The 21,335-nt window shown below is 44.0% G+C and overlaps 1 protein-coding gene across 1 annotated transcript in view; it reads right to left on the bottom strand.

Moving 5' to 3' along the window:
* The window catches only part of MYO5B (myosin VB), a 145,863-nt gene that overhangs the window by 27,821 nt on the left and 96,707 nt on the right, over positions 1 to 21,335 (bottom strand). Inside the window, exons 20-27 of the mRNA XM_066569163.1 lie at positions 20,478 to 20,634; positions 16,924 to 17,163; positions 11,930 to 12,169; positions 7,041 to 7,125; positions 5,529 to 5,677; positions 4,661 to 4,780; positions 3,453 to 3,590; positions 1,847 to 1,909 (exon numbers count right to left, since the gene is read on the bottom strand). Coding sequence (XP_066425260.1) covers positions 1,847 to 1,909; positions 3,453 to 3,590; positions 4,661 to 4,780; positions 5,529 to 5,677; positions 7,041 to 7,125; positions 11,930 to 12,169; positions 16,924 to 17,163; positions 20,478 to 20,634 — 1,192 coding nt within the window. The remainder of the gene's footprint in view (positions 1 to 1,846; positions 1,910 to 3,452; positions 3,591 to 4,660; positions 4,781 to 5,528; positions 5,678 to 7,040; positions 7,126 to 11,929; positions 12,170 to 16,923; positions 17,164 to 20,477; positions 20,635 to 21,335) is intronic.

Here is a 21,335-nt window from a genome sequence, read left to right as displayed (position 1 = left end):
GCTATAAATTAGCAGGAGAAAGAGAAAAGAAGAATAGCTTTGTCATAGCCTTGGAAGCAGCTGTCAAGGGGGAAGGAGGGAAAAGAAGCCCTCAAAATCAGCAGTAAGTCACTCTTGCATTGCAGGCAGAGATTTCAGGCTGTTTCCTGTGTTTAGATGTGGGGAGAACAGCTGGGAAGTGTAATTGTCTGTCTTTTTCAGTGGTCCTTCTCAGGAAAACACTCCTACAGGGAATGTGAATTCCCCGCAGGTTCATTTCCCCTCTATTTTAGACTAAAGTTTAAAGAACCCTGCATTTTTAGCAACACATGCCACCTATTCTTATGAAATAGTATTAACATTAATTGGTAAATTTGTTAAAAATTTAACATTTAACAATTTTTAAAATCTGTTAGGTATGTAGAACTATGAATGCTAGTATGTCAGTATGCAGAAAGTAGGAAAATCCAAAATCAGTATTTCCACTCTGAACTTCCAGGATTAAACCTTGAAGAAAACACGGTTTGTGAACTCATACAGAAGCTGGAATTCCAGAAGCCATTTAAGGAGGTGGTGGCTCTCATCTGCTGGGTTTCCACCTTCCAACTCCACTTTGCTTTACAGGGTCAAGAAACTTAAACCTTCCACAAGTATGTTTAACCAGCTGGAAGACACTTGGGCAATGACCTGGCCAGGCTTCTTCTCCAAGGGGCTATGCACAGGTACTAAGGAAATTCAGGGGGGTTTCCCTCCACCACAAACAGCACATTTAGCCAGAGCAACACCAATACCATGTTAGGAAAATAAAATTGGATTATTAAGTGTCATAAAAATCTACCGATACTCTAAGGGCTTAGTGAGGGTTGGACATCCTTTCCATCTCTAATTTCTGCTTTTTTTGGCATCCTTTGGAGGAGATGATGCAGAAGGAAAAACTGGTATTACTACTGACAGATGGTTCAGCATCATGCTATTCTGGAAAACATATGTTCCTCTGGACTTCTCATATTTGTTAATGGGAAAGGGAGAGAAGGAACACCAGAAAGTTAGGTCTGCACTGAAAAAACCAACAGCATAAAAAAATTTCCCTTAGTAACACTATCCTAGAAACTGGTTTTCTGAGGATAAGCAGGGCATAAAAATTGGTCTAAGACAGTTAAGGCCAGAAGTATTTGAATACAGTTAGAGCAGGAGGATAGAAGCTACAGAAGCTGCAGTAGGAGCCCAGGAGGTTTCAGTTGCTCTGATTGTCACAGGGATAAAGTGATGGGGACAGAAACTGTCAGGATTTTGAGCTTGGGGGCAAGACAAATTCTAGGGTAGGGCAACACTGAGAAGACACAGGATGACTGAGGTCAGCCAGCACTTCTGCTGGGAGATGGAGCCATTTAAGGAGGCTCAAATCACTCCACAGATTTATCTGGGTTTGACCTGAGTGGCACCTTGGGATAGCATAGAACGTGGCTAAGAAGCAGAGGTGAAGTCTGGAACAAGAAACAACCCATAAGAGTTTACACCTGCTGCAAAGCCAACTGCTGAGACCTGCAGTGCCTGTCAAAGGGAGCCCAACAAAGTCCCAGAGGGAATACCTGCCATGGAAAAAGCCCCCTTCACCACAAGTGGGTTCATTACTCCATGGATGACTCAGCAACAGGTCGATCAGCAGAAAACAGATGTCACCCCAGAGAGAAACATATGTGAGCCCATCCCAGGCCCAGGAGAGGATGGAAAACTACAGTTTTCCAACTACCCTCTCTAGCAGAGCTGATTACAGCAGGTTTTGGATTATTATCACGTTCACATCATTTGTTTGGGCTGCTGGAGCCATGCAGTAGGTTACAGCATTAAGGAGAAGCCTCTCACTCACCTTCAGGCTGTTGTATGCAAAATCTTCATGTTCTGAAGTCACTTCAGTCTTTATTTCATTTACCTGTGCAGATTAAAGAGTAAATTTGTATTTAGGATCGGGCAGAAGAACTGGCACACAGCACAGGGTAGCTGGGCACATCTCCATCAGCATTCAGCCCTGCTGGCCAGCTCAACCATAATAAAGTCATTAATTTCCATTAGACAGCATCCCAGCAACACCAGTGGGGCAGAGGACACTCCAGGAGAAAATGGTTTACTCTCTCATTAATATCTGTGCCTCGCTGCAGCTTTCAAACAATGACAGTCATTAAGGGAACAATCTCCAACACAGCAGTTGGAAAACAGGTTTTTAATCCTCCTGCAGCAGGAATGAGAGGCTGGGGAAGTCTCCTGTTCCATGTCTTTCCTGCAAATTGCTAGGGGTGATCAATAAGGATATCTAGTGAAGCAAGTAAATAATTACTGTTGATGATTTTGTTGAGTCTCCTACTGCATTTGTTCTAAGGTACACTGATCTCACACTGGAGAGTAATAACGAAAATAATTCCCAAACAAAGCAACAGGAGCCCCAGAAATTCCAAATACGTATCCCAAGAGGGATGGCATTTGCCCAGCAATTTGTAAAAGAGCATCTTCAGTGCTTCAGGACACCAAGCACACAGCAGCACTGCTGTTCCATAGCACACTCTGGCCTCTGACAAGCCACTGAGCCTTGGCTACAGATGGCAGGGAAAGCACATACAAGAGATCTGCTACTGAAACCACCCAGCCCAGAAGTCAGCTCACCACAACCTAGAGAGCTGTATTTTCAGATTCACAGATTCCTGCCCCCTGAGTTACCACTGGGCTGCCAGTAATCTTAGTTTTTTTTTAATAAACCTGTTTTTAATTTTCAAGCAAGCAACTCAAATTTTAGGCAGTTTGGGGTTGGTTTTTTTTGGTTTTTGTGTTTTTTTCACAAGGAAGGAAGAATGCAGCAAAAGACTATCCCTGCCTTGCAACAGAAATTAAGAACCCATTCTTCTAACAGCTATCCTGATATTTGTGATTTACTACACTACTTTTAACCTGTATTCCTCTCTATGATCATTACTGAGGGAAAAAACCTAACCAAAACACAGAGATGATAATAAAACCAAACTGGGGACACCAGCCTGACTGACTGAAGTGCTTTTCAGTTCATGCCACACACTGCTGGATGGAGGGAAGTCAGGACAGCAAAGAGATGCTTGAATAACAGAAATCATCCAAAAGGGAGAGCTGTTGAACATGCAGGGTGCCACACGTGAGACACAGGGTCAGTGCTGGTGGAATAATGTGTGCCAAAATTGATTCCACATTTCATTGCTTTCAAGAAGCTTAAGATACTTCCCTAAATATGTTACAACTAGTTTGTTTAAAGAAATAAATAAAGCAGTTCTCCTGTCCAATTGTCCTTAGTGGACAAAAAAAAAGTTTATCTCCATTTTCCAGAAGGATTTGTAGCCTCTTATGCTGAACTTGTCACTCCCAAAGCTAAATTCCTACATCATATGGCCTCAGGCAATCAAGGAAAGCCAGTTACAAATATGAAATATTAGTATCCATGAAAAGATGCCTCTTGCCTGGGATTTCTTGCTGTCTTGCTCCTTTTTCTCCAGCTGGGCTTGCAGCTTCTTCCTCTCCAGCTCAAGCTCCCTCACTCGCTTCTGTAGCTTTAGGAAGAGGGTCATGTCCATGGCTGCTTTCTCCATCCCAATCTCCTGGAGCAGAACAGGAGGGAGGGGAAAAAAAGAGAAGATCTCAGAGTCAAGTTCTACACCCATGCACAGTGCCAGATGCACCCTGACTGTACATCACCCACAGCCAGGAACAAGAGCAGCCTAAGAAACACCTGTACTTCCAAAAAGCAAATCCACATTTAAAACACCTATTTTTAATGTCAGTAAAATACCTGACTTGTTTTGATACATCACTGAATGCTTAACAGCCCGACACATAAGTAGGTGATGGGGCTAAAAACATCAAAAAATGTCCCTTTTAGTCAGGTGTTTATTTGTTGGGGTTTTTTAACTGCTGCACCTGGACTATTTTATATCAAAGCATTGTCAATACTGATTATTTTTACTTCAGAAAATGCTTTCAGAGCTGTTCAAGAATACCAAAGCAATATAATGCAGCACCCAGCAGAGGGAAATGGGGGCTTCTGCAGGTGTGTATTGGGACACAAAACGTGGTCCTGCAAGGGTAGGGCTGACTGTAGGGACACTGATCACCCATAAGTGCTCAAGAGTAAAAAAAGTGGAGTTTAAAAAGCAGCCTACTCCATCAGATGTAAGTAAAAAACACATTTCCCTTTTCCACAGGATTCTTGATAGCCAAGGAATAATTTGTTGTGCTCTTTTCTCCATTAGGAGACTGTTGATTTGATTACAGGGCTGTGCTGGCCAGCAAAGGATCTGTGAAGATGCATGGGAATGAAAATGCTCAGGGCAAGAGGCCAATGAATTCTGGTGTCCTTGCAGAGAGGGATCATGATACAGTCATGATCCATCAGCACTGGGTGTAACTGCTGTGATGAATTTTCATCAGTCTTCAAGCTGGTATGGCCCAAAGACAGCACTGCATTATTTTTAGAGCCCTGATGCTGCAAACAAGTAGAACTGCCAGAGCACCACAACCCTACAGTCCCTCTCACACAATTAACGATGTGTTTCTACAGCATAGAATCAATTTCAGGCATCACACCTCACTGTCCAGCCCTGTGCTGCAGACCCCACAGCCATCACGCCCAGAGCAGGGCTCCCCTGCCTTCCCTCCTCACTTGCTGTACCTCCACCTGCTGTATCACATCCTCGGTGTCCCCGATCTCAGAGGTGCAGATGGACGGGTTGTTGGAATCAGACTCCAAGCTGCTCTGGTTGGATGGGTTTCTCCTGTGCCCTGGTGTTTGCTGCCAAGAAACCATGCAGACATATAAACCACCCAGTGTTAAAGGACTCCTCTCCAAGTGCTGCTTCTTTAGAGCAAATATGTGACTATATACTTAAGTTACCTTACGGAGAATTACATGTTCTAAGTTTTTATGCCCTACCCTTAAAATTCATATTAAGACTTCAAAGTGCAAAAGATATAGAAGCTCAGCTTGAAAATTATGCATGAATTAAAGGCTCTTCATGACACCAGATGCCTGGTGAGTGTGAACATGCAAATCTGAGCTCAAGGTTGTGCTGCTGACAGAACCCTCCTCTTTAAACACTCAGAATTCCATCAAATCCAGCAGCACTCTGATTTTCAACAGTTTTTCTTACACTTTAGCAATGCTGAACCTAAAAACTCTGGGCTTTGAAATTATGAAGTAATATTCCTGGAGGTTTTGTTTGTTTGCTTTTTTAACCCAATACCTACACATGAATATCACTGACACAAAAGCAAAACAACAACAAGCATGACCCAGCTTTTGCTGAGGCTCACAGACATCTCTAAGCATTTCACAGAGAAGCATGGAAGACCAAGCTCCTTTTGCAAAGTACACAAAAGGTTTAGCAACAGTGCAGATAGGTATTCTTAGAAATATCAAGCACAAACTGCCCACTAATGGTAGTTCTATTAAATGTTTTGGGGGTAAGTGAGCCACATTATCCAGGCACCAACATCAGGTCCAGGGCACAAGGGAACAGGGATAATTCCAGTTTAATTACCTTAAAAATAGTCATTTCATCCCTCAAGTTGTCATATCTCTGCTCCAGACTTGCATACTCTTTTACCAGGTTCTGATAACGAGATCTCTCTTCTTCCAGCTCTTTCTTCATCTGCATATTTTCCTCAACTGTGTTTCGTGCAAATTCATCTTTAAAATAGGAAGCGGGGGGGAAAAAAGAAATTATGAACTTTAGCTGAGAAACAAGCTTCTTGTAAACATGTGGAACAACAACAACTAATGAACAAAATATTCTCTGCCAAGAGCCTTTAAAATACATGTAAGTATTCGCTAATATTTAGAGATTATTACAATCTGTATCTGTCTCCTCAATATTTGAAACAGCTTCTGTTTGCCGAGCAATCCTTTGCCTTGAGTTAAAGAGCAGTCTCCAGCACCTACAAACCATTATTTAACTGTGGCAGCTCCAGCTCCCATGGACCAGCCATAAACCCACTTAAGAAAAGCCCAGCACGGTACAGAAATACATTGGGTTGAAAAGGTGGTACTTGCTGCATTTAAAAACTTCCCCCACCAGCAGCTTTGGCATAGGAGCAAATCAACAACAGCAGCTCTTCCTCGTGTCATCATCAACCATTTGCCATGGCAAGATTGTGGGGGTTCAAAGAAGTTTATATCCAAATAAATTCAGTTATTTGTTAAAAACTCCCCTGTGGAAGCAAACCTGGTCCCTTGTCTTCCTGAGGAACCTGGCAAATGTAGCCCATGTGTTGTCTTAAATGGGTGAATAACAAACCAATCCTCTCCACTTCCTTTCTCCTATCTTAGATGCTCCAAAAGCATCCTGTAAAGGATGAATAAATATTTGCAGCAAGTTTCTTCTTAATATGTTATCTTCATTCCTTTGTTTTGTGCTAGGCTAGGAGCAAAAGGCACTTCACAAGTACCACAGAGCAGTGGTAGTTACATCCACAGCAGGATGACCTTTGTAAATCCTGCTGCAAAATCAAAGCTGAAAAGGATGACAAAAAAATAGAAAAGCTCAATACATGCAGGAGAGTCCCTTTTGTGAAACGGGATCTTCCCAGGTTGCTTCCCCTATGTGTGACTTGTTAGCTAAGTCTCTGCTTTTAAAAAACACTTACGAGCTCTTGTCACACTAGACAAATCCTTTGCCACAGCTCAATAATGTGAATTGTGCTGCTCCTTGGATCCTTTATTAATTATTCTTGGGACACAGCTATTCCCTACTCCATCAGCTTCACTGCCTCCCATACTGTCTGCATGAAATGCTTTAACATAACTGAACTAAAAAGCCTTGCTAGGTACTTTATTCTGTATTTCACCAATTAAACTCGCCTCTGCCTCACCTGTTGTGCAGGTAGCTCTGTTCATGCAGTAGGACAGCACAAACAGAACTACCTGCACAACAAAATAGAGACAAAAGCCAGCAGGAAAGGGTCACAGGAAGATTAGCACTTTTCAAGGCAGGGGAGAAGCTTAAGCCCTTGTCTAATGGAGGCATGACAATGCCATAGGCAGTTTTTCCTACCTTCAGACTGACAGAGGATCCTGCTGTTCAGCTCCTCTTTTTCCTGCTTCAGGAGAGCATTTTCTTCTTCCAGGTCGCAGATACGCTAGGGAACAAGGCAGAGTTACTGCTGGCTGCAGGGCAGGGCTCCTGCAGGGATTAATTTCACCTGGCAGGAGACAGGGGGCTTTGTTTGGCCTCTCTTTGCTCTTTAAAGGATCTGTTCCCTTGTGCTTTGCCACTTATCCTTTGTATAGTGGTAGCAGAAACACAGGAGAAATGCACTGCTACAGAAGAGAATAACTTTCCCTTTCCTGAGTTCACTTTTCCCTTAAATCAACGTTTTCAGCAGAATCTTACAAAATACTGAGCAGCTGGACTTGGTGGCCATGACCTGCAGGAGCAAAGCTCTTGGAAGTGATCAGGTCATCAAATCAGAGGTTTATTTTTAGATTTCAATGGGCTTCATCATTGTCCTCAAGTCACAGCACCAAGTCACAGCTGCTGGGGAAATAAATCTGCTGATTGTCCCCAGAGATGTAGCACTTCAGGAGCTCACATGGACACAGTGAATGTGAGCTGAGTGAATAGATCAGGCTTTTTTAATTTTATTGTACTCAATCTGTGTAGCATGATGAGTCACTTCAGTGCTTCCCACAACTACAGAACCTCTGGTACAGCAAGGAATGACATGTACCAGGGCCCTTGGCAATACAACAGCAGCATATTTAGCAACTATTAACAACAATTGCCTCATAAAAAAAATAATGAGAACAGGAACTAAATCCTGAAAAATGCTATTTTCACTTGTCACAACTGCAAAGCTGGGCTGATGCTGACAGCAACCAATCCTGGAACATTATTCAGCTTCCTGAATTCTGGTGCATTCAACAGTGTTATCTCAAAACACACAACCATCATATTGTCAAGTGAAATACGCTGCCACAGCTAAGCAGGATGATTCTGCTGCTGTCAGAGGGAGAACACACATCATCCCAGCACGTCTCATCCCCTCCGCCTGCTCCTTCACTTCCTGTAGCCACTGCTTAGGAAACAGCTACACACAGCAGAAGGAACTCAAGGCACCAATGATAAACAACAATGTAAACACCATAATAAGAGTTTCCAGAGCCCAAGAGTAATAATTTTGCTGTCACCACTAGATTAAATTTATAGACAGCCCAGCTGGCGTGCATTCCTAGCACAGATTTCAGTCTTCCACAGAAGCATGTTCAAATTAAGGCCTTTTTCTCAAACACTGGCTATGCCAGATACATGATAATGATGAGGACAAACACACAGTGAATATTTTCTTGTAAGTCACAACTGAATCAGTCCTGTTCTATGCACAAACTGATAAACCTCCCCACTCGTTACTCTCCCTATTCATTTACTCCAGCTGTCTGCATTACATCTGTCTGCACCTCTACTAGAAGGCTGGAGTCTGGATGTACAACCAGAAAGTGAAAAACCCCACAATTTAAACATACAGAGCTACCAGTGTTTTAAATGCTGTGAACTGAGCCAAGATTTTAATATTCTGTACCAAAACCAACTGCACTCCTTCACCATAAATCACATCTGCCATTAGATCAGCACTCGTGTCTTCAAGGTAGGAAGAATTTTTTAAATTTGGAGAAGAGATACAGGAGTGATGGAATGGAAGGAAAACCTGTGCTGCAACGGGACAGCAAGGAGCTCTACTTGTTTGTCCCATCAGGAAAAGATTAAAAACAGTGGGATTATTTTACTTATGCTTTTTATTGGGTGCTGATAAGGAATTCTCTGCCCAAAGCTATGATGGTTGGAAAACAAAACTGGACAAAAATCTTGAGTATTCTCAACTGTGCTGAGAGGATATTTGGAAGAGCAAGACTTAAGAAAAACCACAACAATTATTGCCAGACTTTAAAATTTCTGATCCAGATTGAGTAGAGGTATTTTTAAGATGTTCTCTTAAGCCACTGGATTTGTTTTCTGCATTCCTGTTTCTAGATGAAACAGAAACAAGCTCAGAGATCAAGACCTGTCTGTAACCAAGCTCAGTGGCAATATGAATGGTCCACACAATGGCCAAGCAGCACCAACTCCACCCCTGATACCTACACGGATAACTTTTGTACCTCCTGCTTATCTTTCCACAGGAAACAGATCTTTGGAGGTGCCTCAAGAGCACCTGCTTCGAAAGATTTCTGTGGAAGATGCTGAGCAGGGAGCACTTGTGATGGCAGCAGCTCTTATCTAAGTGTCTCCCTGGAACTGCCTCCCATCCTCCCCCAGGCTTGTAAGGAAATGATGATGGCATTTGGCACTTTCCCCATGAAATTCCTGGCCGGGCTGTGAATTATCCTAGCTCACCAAGCAAGAAGAATAGGTGCTACCAAAAGCCCTGGAAGGAGCTGTTGGTACTTACCCAGATGTTTCAAATTTAATTGTAAAATTAAATAAGAAGAGCTGTTCTAAAATTAAGGACTTAGACAGAATAGCTGTGATGAAGAGATTAAAGGACTTTTTTTCATTAACTAAATCATAACTGACATGGATTTGCAGGAGCTTCAGAAAAATTAAAGGCTCATCTCAGTCTCACTCAGAAGTGAGATGTCTTTGAGAATCTATCCCACTACAACCATGCCCATGGAGTTCTCTTGGTACTGAAGGCAAAAACTGCTTCTCACCTGAATTTAATTTCATGATGCTTCCCAGCTTCTAGCAGATATTAGAACAACTCAAAAATCTCTTCCCAGAATTTTTCTTGGGAAGTGTTTTGGCTAAATTAATATTTTCAGGAAGGAAACAGGTCCTCTCCCTCTTCCCATTTACAAGGAAGGGAGCAATGTAAAGCTAATGCCAGAAATAGGAGCCTGCACCATTAGAAATGTTTTATAATTAAACCGTCTATTTTCATGCTGAAATGCACAGTATTTGCTCTGCTGTAGGCACTTTTACAACAAGGGAAAGCTTCTGCTTTGTTTTCATGCTTTTAAAAAGCATTTCTTCAGTGATTAATCCAACCTTCCATCCAAATGCTCAAAGGTGATTTGCAATCAAGAACAAAGAGACACAGTTTATCCCCAGCTGCATCACCCTTAAAATCAGGCATCCTTTCAGGCCCTAAAAGCCTGTGCTGCACCCAGCTAATGAACAGAGCCCTGTACCAAAAAGAATCTTATCATTTTAAAAGGAGATCACTGGTTTCCCATGCCTCTGTGTTGCACCACAAGTGCAAGGAGTGGAGCAAGTGATTACCTGGCAGCTCTCTTGGTCCAGCCAAGGACAGCACGTGCATGGACTGTTCATCTCTTTGGGAAGCACACCCAAAAGCGCATTTGAGTCATGCCAGGGGTTCAGGGTAAATCACCCTGACCACAGTCTTTCACCACAGCTTCTCAGCCAAACCCACCACCCGAGGGCTCAGCCTCGAGGGGAAGTTGGCCACAGCAATGGTGCTGTGTGAAGTGCACTAGAAGAGCCTCACAAGGACATTCTTTCACTGTAATAATAACACACCTAATTCCAGGCTCTTTTTTTTCTTTTTTTTTATTTCCAAGAGCGATTCCTTTTCAGGTTGTCACACACCAAGTACTGTTCTAGAATAACAGCTGCAAAACAGCTTTTTCTTCGCATATTATTGAGTAGAAAAGCCCTATAATCTTTCCAATAGCAAGATTAAAGATTCAATTCAATTTCTGGTGCAGAAGAGATATCATGGATTTAACTTGAGCACCCGCAAGCACTTGCAGAAGGAAACTGAGCTCTCATCTCAGTGCCTCAGGTTAAGAGAACGGGTGTTACTCAGAATTAATCTGATCAGTGAAGAAATTCAGGGCAAAAGGTCCATCTTTGCTATTTGCAAAACAAACTCTACACTCTGAAATCTCTTCCTCCCACTAGAATGACTTCTTGTACAATGGTGGCAGTGCTGGACCACTCCCACCCCAAGAGATAAAGAACAGAATTGCTGCACTTGATTGTCCTTGTGGGTCCCTTCCAAACCAGGATATTCTGTGGGTTTGCATGAAAGAGGAAGAATAAAAAATAAATCCATTTTGTGTATATCCTAGTTCCAAATGCTACAAAAGCCTGTAACAACCAGCAGCTGGTGCTGGAGCAGTGCCTCTCCTCAGGGAGGGAAGTTGGTCCTCACATAGGTCATGCTCTGTGCACACCTACAACACCAGCTATGTCAGAAACTGAGCCTTTTGTGCCATCCTGGGCTGGGGGAAGAATATTTACACCTTCCTAATATTTGCAGCAGCTGTGACAGACCTCCCCAGTAATTTGCATTACACACCATGAGGAATCACTGTATACACACAAAGCTCTGGCATTTACATGAATCTCAGGACAAGAAAAGCAACTTCAAGTTGTGCCAGGGCAGGTTTAAATTGGATATTGGATAAACTTTTTTTCACTGAAAAGGCTTGTAAAGCATTGGAGCAGACTGCTCTGGGCAGTGGTGGAGTCACCAGCCCTGAAGTATTCAAAAACCACACAAATGTGGCACTTGAGGACATGGTTTAGTGCTGAATGTGGTGGTTCTAGGCTGATGGTTGTACTTGGTGATTTTACAGGTATTTTTCAACCTTTATAACTCTGTGATTCCATGATGTTCATGGTTATTAGGCATCCTGATTTCCAGATGTGTTTGAGTTTGGGGCATTTCCTTGTGGTTGGCAGCACAGAAGGCAATCAGGATGGGCTGTCCTGACACAAGGCAGCCACTGCTCCTGCAGGGATGTCCACCTGTCCTGCCCCAGGAGCTGCAGTAAATCCTAGGGGCATTCAGCAGCAGAAATAACACTCAAAGAACAGACATTCCCCTTCGGAGCTGTGAAGAGCGAGCTCTCACCAGCATGGCCACCGGCAGGAGACAACCTGCGGCAGACAGACAGACAGACAGACAGATGTACCTTCCTCAGCAGGTCCCTCTCCTTGCCGTGGCTGTCCTCCAGCACCTCCCTCTCCCCGTGAGCCCTCTCCAGCTCCATCCGCAGCCGCTCCGTCTCCTCCTGCAGGCTGAGGAGCTGCTTGCCATCACCCTGCTGGGTCTGCTGGTACTGCTGCAGCTCCTTCTTCAGCTTCTCCACCTCGGAGGAGTGGGCTGATGTCAGCATGGACAGCTGCTCATTCAGAAGCTTGTTCTCCTTGTTCTGCAGCCAGCATCCCAGAAAGAAGAAGACAAGAGCACAAGTGATATCAATGCATGCAGTGATGCGCTACAGAAGTAACCTCTCAAATCCTCAAGCACAGTAGGTGACAGACCCACAATAACAAACGTTCCTATGCAGATGCTAATGAAGCTCATAAAGCTAAAAGCTATTTCTAAACTGTGACAAAAGCTCAATAATATTTTGGCAATGATTACAGAAGCATTTGTCAAATTGGTACTATGCTGATATCGCTCAGAGAAAAGGCAAAATAACTCTTGGTAGCACTTGCAACCAAACCAAAATACGACACTTTTATTACAGCTTCCAAACAGTATTGCTTAATATGATTGGTTTGCAATTTTGGGGGGCTTTGTAGTATTCCTTTTGCAGTTTACCCTGCTATTTCTGAACCCCACGCCTGCAGAAACCTGGAGTGGCAATGCAGAACTGCAGCTTCAAGCACAAGGAGCTCCCCAAACTCCAGTTTCGAGTCATGTGCTAGCTCAGCCATCCTTTCATTTGCTCAGGTTTTCACTTCTAACACTTAGCACTGATTTTCTCTCAGTTTTGAGAGCTGAAAATTCAGCAGACTTAGCTGATTTTTGGGCTTCAAATCAAAGTCAGTGGGCATTACATTGTGACTAATAAAACATAATCATTATTAGGCATCCCCAGGCCAAAGACCTAGAGCTTCATTAAAAGCCTACTACATAAGTTGTGCTGACTTTGGGTAGATAATCTTGATACCACAAGAAGCATTTTGAAACTTAAAATGCATTCTGGTTTTTAAGTTTGCTCTGATCATCCTTCTGGCCCTTCTTAAGGTGACCTCCAAAAGCACCCTCTCTCACTGCATCTCAGTGCTCTGAAGCAAGATAAAGACACGTCTCAAATGGAAAAAACAAGTAAATGAGGCATATTAATATTTTTTTCCTTTCTTCCCTAGTAATGAATTATTAATGAACATCAAAATTCAGCATTCGTATCATATTAGGAAATTATAATTTCTGCATGACCAAAGGCATTTCATAGAATCCTAGAATGATTTTAGCTAGAAGGGACATCATGTTCCTTGCCATGTGCAGGGACCCCTTCCACTGTCCCAGGCTGCTCCAAGCCCCATCCAGCCTGGCCTGGGACACTGCCAGGGATCCAGGGGCAGCCACAGCTGCTCTGGGCACCCTGGGCCAGGGCCTGCCCACCCTCCCAGCCAGCAATTCCTAATTGCCAAGAGCCCAAAATCTGTGCCTGCCCTCTGGCACTGGGAACCATTGCCTGGGTGCTGTCCCTGCAGGCCTTGTCCCCAGTCCCTGGGCAGCTCTGCTGGAGCCCCTGGAGGCCCTGGCAGGGGCTCTGAGGTGTCCCTGGAGCTTCTCTTGTGCAGCTCAACAGCCCCAGCTGTGCCAGCCTGGCTCCAGAGCAGGGGCTCTGAAGATATTTCCAAATAAATGCATTTTCAGGACCTTGGGTACATGGTTTTACACAGCACCCAACCAAGATTTTCATGCAAATACAAGATTAATGCACAGGAATGGTTCTGGGTTTTTTTTATTAAAAATTACGTGAGAGAGCATTTACTGGGTTGTTCCCCACTGCAATCAGAGATTGCTCAACAGACCCTGTTAAACTCAAACTTGCCTTATTTTCAACCATTATCCAGTCCTGCAGATTTGAGACAGTCCTGGTTTCAACCCAGGCTCTGTGAAAAAAAACCAATTTATTTTGCTGCCTCAGGCAGATGTAACAAATTCCTCAGCTTGTTACCCAAACTAGTTTTATTCACAAAAATGCTCACAGAGATCGTACTGCTTGCAGAGAGAGTGTAGAGAGCTCACAGTGTGTCTAAATATTGGCTGCAAGAACATGCAACACTAAACTAGGCACATGCCTTGTAAGTGTCTCAAGCAATTCCAACAGATTTAAAGAAAATTACCTGAGGGAAAAAAAAAAAAGAGAGAAAGAATTGGTCGAATGTAAATAGAAAAGAAAGTGCTCCAGTGAGGATGTTTTGCAGCAAAATAGATCAAAATCTTTTTTCTGTGTGCAAAAAAAATCCCTCACCGATTAAAAAACCTAATTAAATGATTCCAGTTACAGATGCCAGAGCTTCTGAGCCAAGGCTGACGTACAATAATAGGTTTTAATGTTTTCAAAGAAGGATCTCTTCCTTAGGGGCACACGGAGGATTGCATCTCTACTCATGCGTGAGCTAAAGTAGCAGAAATAGAAACATTTTCCTCCACAGCTACTCAAAAAAAACCAACACAACTGCAGCTCTCCAGGTTACCTGCTATATGCTTTTTTTTCTTGTAAAATTAATTGCTATTTTCAAAGGTTGTGTTTATAGATTAGCAAGGACTGAAAGCAAGATCCTTCAGGGAAACTACAATACTGCAAACGAGCCTTGCCAGAAAAAAGATTCAGTGCACTGAGAAGAGAATCCGCTGGAACGGTGCTCCTCAGCACTTCCAAAGCATCCCAGGTAAACCTGACAGCCCTGGAAGGATGGTTAAATTCAGCTCACTGGACAGACCACCACATGTACCCCAGAGCAGGAATTCTTTCCTGCAAAAGATACACAGAAAGCATCAAAGAAACTCCTACAAAATGGTCTGTGGAGAGACTGAGGGAGAGCAAGATGAGCTCGAGACCATTATTTCTGCCTGGTTAAGAGCTCTCCATGACTCCTTCCCTAAAGCAGATCCTTACACAACCCATGACAGGAAAGACAATGTTAACCAAATACTGTTTTTTTTTCCTTTATTGTTCCACTGCCACACTTCTCCTAGCAAAGAAATAGGGAAAAATACAAACTATAAAATACTATTGATGTTCCAGTGTCAAGTCCAGCTGCTCAGCAGATCCAACACTGACGTTCCCACTCATTGTATGAGTTCAGCCCAAATTATCTCAACCTGGAATGACTCTTCCCATCCAATTCCACCAAAATACCTTCTGGATGAAAGGTCACACCTTTCAAATCTTATTCTGAGAGTTTCCCATTCCTAAGCTACTGCTAGCAAAATCTAAGTACGGAAACAGGCATTTTAAAATTAAACACCAGGATCTGGAAGCTGGACTTTGCTGCAGTGCAGTTAATGCACTGCAGCCAATTAACCCAGCAGTGAGGGTGACCACAGCAATGCAACCCCTGCGTGTCCTGACTCTGCACTGTCTGAGCCAACAAAGAGCCACTTGTCATCACCCCCAACACAGGACTGCTCCTGTCATCCTGGGGTGGGGAGATTTCAGCTGGTGAATGAGCCATGTGGGATGGACAAGGGTCTCTGACATCTCAGAATAATAAACTGGAATTATCAAAAACTGGTGCTACAAATAAGGGGTAATCCCAACTGAAGGTGATGTTTTCCTACCTGTAAAAATTCAATTTAAGGGTACAAGCAGATATGAATTTCCTTGTTGATATTAGTCAATACAACTAGGTCCCACTCAGCATTTCTCATGATCACCCCTCAATATCTTGTACAGCAGCACAGAAGGTAATTTGCACACAAAGTAATTTGCACACATTAGGAGGTGAAAAAATTACTCTGCTATGTCTGCAAAATCAAACCATTATTCTGCAGCTTATCAATGGCAAATGGCTACTGAAGAAAACACCCCTGTGATCAAGGAGTCACTGTAAGGTCATTAACTCATGCCACACAGGGATCTGTCACATCACACCATCCCAACCTCCCCTTACTCCAGGAGAATTGTTGTGTATAGCAACCCAAAGTGAAGTATTTACCCAAATTGCTGTTTATCTTCCAGGGAATGTGACTCCCAAGACACACAGTTTACAACGCTAGGGGTGGCACACACTCTGCACACTCAGCGCCCACAGAGCAAAAAGCACAGCAGGGCAATTCAGCCCCAAACCCGTGACATTGGATGCCACGTGGAGCTGGCTTGGGTTTTCAAGCAACACTTTCCAAAACTGCTGTTCTATTTTCCCCCCTCTGAGCCCTGCTGGGCAGTCCCCACAACAATTCCAGTGTAGCTTGGAGCACGCTGTGTCCCACCCTTACAAATGCTCAGCTGCCACCAACACGACTGTGAAAAATGCGTATTTTATGATTGGCTTTTCACAAATATTAAAATGAATATTATATGCGTTATGTCAGAATGTTATGCTATATTACTTTTTTAGAAGTATGTTAAATATAGTTTTAGATTATAACATAATGTTAAAATAGAAATTATGCTATGCAAGTTACTTTTTTAAAGAAAGGACTTGCATCGAGATAGCAGCCATAGGACACCTGAATCTTTCAGAGAAAGAGAATTTATCGCTCTCTTATCAGAAGAAATTAACTTCTTCCCTCCTTACTCAGCCCTGAAGATGCCATTAGGATTCAGAGGAAGAAGTTGACACTGACCAGACAGAATCCTTTGTTTGAAAGGCATTTATGCATCATGTGTGAGGCGTATGAATATGCAACAGGCTATTGTTTTTAAGGGTTAATCCTCCGTTAATGTGTGTCCTTTTTCAGGCTTATTTTGCCCAGAAAAGATACCCGGACTATCCGTAACTCTTTGTTCTTATTGTCTCCTATTGTCCTAATCTCAACTCTTCAAATTTTCATTACTCTAATTATATTACTATTTTTATAACCATTTTATTACTATTAACCTTTTAACATTTCAAAAACAAGTGACTGGCATTTTTCACAACGGCCCTTCCCACACGACACGGGAAGGCCCAAAGCGGTGGCTGGGCCGGGCCCGTCCCTGCACATCCCCGGACGTACCTGCTCGTCCACCTTCCTCTGCAGCTGCACCACCTTGTTCTCCATGCCGATGTTGAGCTTCTTGAGGTGCTGTGCCGAGCGGGCCTCGATGCGGAGGGCCTGCAGCTGGCGCCGGGCCCTGAGGCGCCGCCAGTGGCACTGCAGCACCACGGCGGCGGCCTGGGCCCGGCGGAACCGCACGCGGGCCAGCCAGCCCCGGGCATACTTCTGCAGGATGGTGGCCTTGTGCTCCATCAGCATCTGCAAAACACGGCCACAACGGGGCGGTCAACAGGGGGAAGGCATGGAATTGTGGAACAACAGAACAGTTTGGGTTGGAGGGACTTTAAAGATCATCCACCATGGGCAGGGGCACTTCCACTAGACCAGGGTGTTCCAAGCTCTGTCCAACCTGGCCTTGCAAACTTCCAGGGATCCAGTTGTGTCAGAATTCAGGACATCCCTTCGGCCGTCCTGGATTGCCAGGACCCCTGGCAAGGGGGCTCAGAGACCCTGGCACAGAGCCCAAGACACCTGTGACTTTGATTATGACACATGGAAAAAGTTACCAACCTTATATGAGGATCTGCAAGCCACAAAAGTATAAGTAGAATACTAATCAGTTTGTCATAGGGTGAAAAATAGATTTTTTGGGGTTTTTAGAATGGGGGTTCAGGGGCAAGATTGAAGAATCTGGGCATGTCCAACCTTTCTCCTTCTCTTCTTGGCCTCCATCTTCTGCTGTGATGTTGGCATTTTTAGACTGGTTTAGAGTAGAAGCTTCCTGTCTAACATTTGTGATAGGTATTGGAAAGTAATTGTAAATATTGTACATGCAGTTTTTAGTATAAAAAGATAACACCGCCCCGGGGGAGGCAGAGTGCCTCTGACTGTCCTGCTGAGCGGACCTCAGCAGGCCAGGAGAAACAATTTTATAGATAAGAAACAATAAACCACCTTGAGACGGAGAACTGAAGAGCTCTGACTTCTTTGACTGCTGGGGTGGGAAAAAAGACTTTCTAACGTATCTCGGGGTCACTCTGACCAGCAGAAGTCCCAAGACAGTTGCTCTGGGAAACCTGTGCCATGGCCTCCCCACCCTCACAGCCTTCCCAATATCTTCTCTAAATCTACTTTCCTTCAGCTTAAGGCCGCTCCTGAAAGGTCACCTGTACAGCAACTCTGGTTTGGCTGCAACAAACATTAAACACTTCCCTAGCTGCTTGCAAAGGACTTCTCCTCCAAGGAATGTCCAGGTAGATGCATGTGCTGATGGCTGGAAATGAAGGCTGTGGTTTTGCACCCTCCTTCATGGACAGGAACTGTTCTCAATGGATGCAGGCAGAACACCTCTCCTAGGAGCCTGCTTGGTCTCAAAGACCTGCTTGGCCAGTGACACGAGGGGATATGATCCTGGTTGTGAGGACTTAGTGGGAGCAGGTGACATCTGGGCTCAAGTGTGACTTCGTGGACCACCTCAGAAGAGTACTGAGATCCACCAGAGTGACAGCTCCAGAATAAACACTCATTAACAGACACGCCAACACTCAGCAATGAACTCACTGTGCCCTCAGCATCAGACATCACCAGAACAGATCTGTAGATTTTTTTTCCTGTGTTCTGCCTCTGCATTATGATAATTTTTACTGCAGATAAATGCTATCCTGGTGGGATTTCATATCATGTGAATAACCTTCAAATAAAACTATGAGTCCTTTCACTACAGTGTGCAGCTAGTTCTCCAGGATGGTTCAATTCGTAGTAATTTTTATCTGTTTTCATGAAATTTCTGGCATATTTGCATTGAATTTCTTCCCCAAAATTTACAGCTATCTTGTCAGTCAGTGGCAGTTAAATTTTGCTCTCTAAAATTGAAGGCTGACATTTTAGAGATACAAACAGCATGTTGTTAATAGCTTCCTTATGCTTCAGTCTGCTAAGGAAATAAATAGGAGAATTTGAAGATTACAAGACACTTTATTGTTATTAGTTTGGGTTAAGTTGTCTCAGAAAAGGTTATCCTATCAGCTTCTCTTATAAATATTATGTTTCACCCTAAGGCTTTCTTTGCAGTTGCAAATTTTAATTCAGAATAAAGGGATTGTATGAATTTAAGATGCAGCAAAAATGACTGTGAAATGAGCTTTATATGTCTCCAGTCTCGGCATTTATAAATGGGGAAAGCTAGGGATGCCCAAATACTTAGAAGAAACCCCTGCATTGCCTTGGGGACTTATTTCAGCTTTACAGAGAAATTTTGGGTGGGCACTGGGCATGCCCTCATCCCACAGATCATCACCCACTGCCCTGCATCTCTCGCAGAACATGCACTGGAACCAACACTTTTATCTAAAACCTACACCCCAGGTGCTCCAGAGATTAAGGACACTCAGATTAGAGAGGCCTGGCCTTCAGACAACTTCTACACCTTGTTAAGATTTGGGTGGCCTTGAATCTTAGAGAGTTTAAGTGCTGGATCAGCTGCCTCCTCTGCAGAAGCTTCCACTTTAAAAAATAGATGCTGAAACAGCAGTGGCAGCACAAATTCCTTATCACCAGCTGCTGTGTCTCAAAGGACAGCCCTGGTGTTTCTGGGAGGTCACCAGGTGTCCAGGTAATTTCAATTATTTCCAGGAACAGGCTTTTCCCTCTTGGAGCCTCTCACTTCTTGGAGCAGCCCCACAACCCAGTTAGGCACCAGTTTAGGTAACTACCAACACAGTGCTGCGTGTGAGGACTAGACAGAAGATTGTCCAAAGCTGTTCTCAGTTTCCTGACAGAGAGTAGCTGGAGAAAGACTTTGGACAAGTGATGAGGGGACAGGACAAGGAACAATGACTTCCCACTGCTAGAGAGCAGAGTTAGATGGGATATTGGGAAGGAATTCCTGGCTGTGAGGGTGGCAATGCCTTGGCACAGGGCTTCCAGAGAATCTGTGGCTGTCCCTGGATCCCTGTCCCTGGAAGTGACCAAGTGACCACTGGACAGGGCTTGGAGCAACCTGGCATAGTGGAAGGTGTCCCTGCCCACAGCAGGGGTGGAATGAGGCGATCTTTAAGGTCCCTCACACCCAAACCACCACAGGATTCAGTGATTTCTCACTGTACCACTGCTGTCATGAAACTCTAAATCTTTTGTGTCCCACTCTGGGTTTAACACAGAAAGCTAAAGGAGAGACCTAATTAAAGAGATATTTCTATCAACAAATTACTTACTGCCTTCCATGACAGACCCTTCTTGTCCTCCTACCCTACTGGGAGCAGCCCCTGCATGCAGCTGCGACACACATTCAGTGGGATGGGGAGGTTTCAGCAGAGCATAGCTTAGACCAAATGACATTTCCACATCTCCACAACACCTCCTGGCACCACAGTGACCAACTCCATTTAGCTGCTCTGCTGAGGTGCTGCTGCCAAAATGCTTTTTGCTCGCACAACTTTAAATAGCAAAGCTCACCATCACCCTCGGTCCTCTGGCAACACTAGGGGCTGTCAGCCTCACAAACATCAACACAGCCACAGCAGAAGTAAACATAAAGGTTCTTTCCTCATGCAAAGACCCTCCTAGGCATGTACCTGGCGGTAAATCCTCCTGACAAACATGCCCCGAGCAAAAGCCTGGATGGTGAGGGTGGCGCTGCAGACCCTCAGGAAGGCCCGGCGCATCCGCAGCATTCGGTACTGCTTCTGCAGGATGATAGCAGCCCTCGTCCTCCTCAGGTGCTGGAAAAGCCTGCAGTGCACAGAAGGAGGGTAAGCAGGGAAAATAAACTCAACTTTTCTTCTGATGCAGTAAGTTTTAAACCAGAGGGGGAGGAAAACTTTTGTCTAATGTGGCTTGGTAGTATTCAGGAAAGAACATCCCAACAGCTAGGGTGCTATCAGACAGCAGCCTCCATGCTATCAGACAGCAGCCATGGAACCCAGGAGCACTGGAACCACAGATCAACACACCTCATTGCTCCCAAACAGCATTAAATCCAAGTATTCCCCAGGTTTTCCTTAGTTTGAACTCTCTGCCTTGCATCCTTGCTCTAACCAGCACCCAGGTTGGCTCCATCACCTCCCTGACTATAAAAAGCACACTACTGACTCAGTGAAAACAGCAGCAAATTGATTTGACATTTAAACTGGTGTGCACTGCTTTGGCAACATTCCTGAGCAGAGCCTCGAGCCATTCAGAGACAGTAAATAATGAGGGATGTGGTCAACTCCGCACCATGTTGCTCCCATTCTCCAGCTGAACTCATGTTCAATTTGCTGTTACACCGGTTAATAAGTGCCCATAAACCCTCCATTAAATTTGATAATTAGCTTGTTTTGCTGGATTTATGATTCATTTATTGCTCTCAGCATGCAGCATTATACAGAAATTTGATCCCCTTCTTTTATTTTGTGAAAAGCGTATCAAAACGAAGAGCCACATCAGATTGG

Source organism: Molothrus aeneus, chromosome Z, assembly GCF_037042795.1.
Source record: "Molothrus aeneus isolate 106 chromosome Z, BPBGC_Maene_1.0, whole genome shotgun sequence".
NCBI lineage: Eukaryota > Metazoa > Chordata > Aves > Passeriformes > Icteridae > Molothrus > Molothrus aeneus.
Note: the sequence above shows the minus strand (reverse complement) of the source record. Positions and strands in the feature narration are given on the sequence as shown.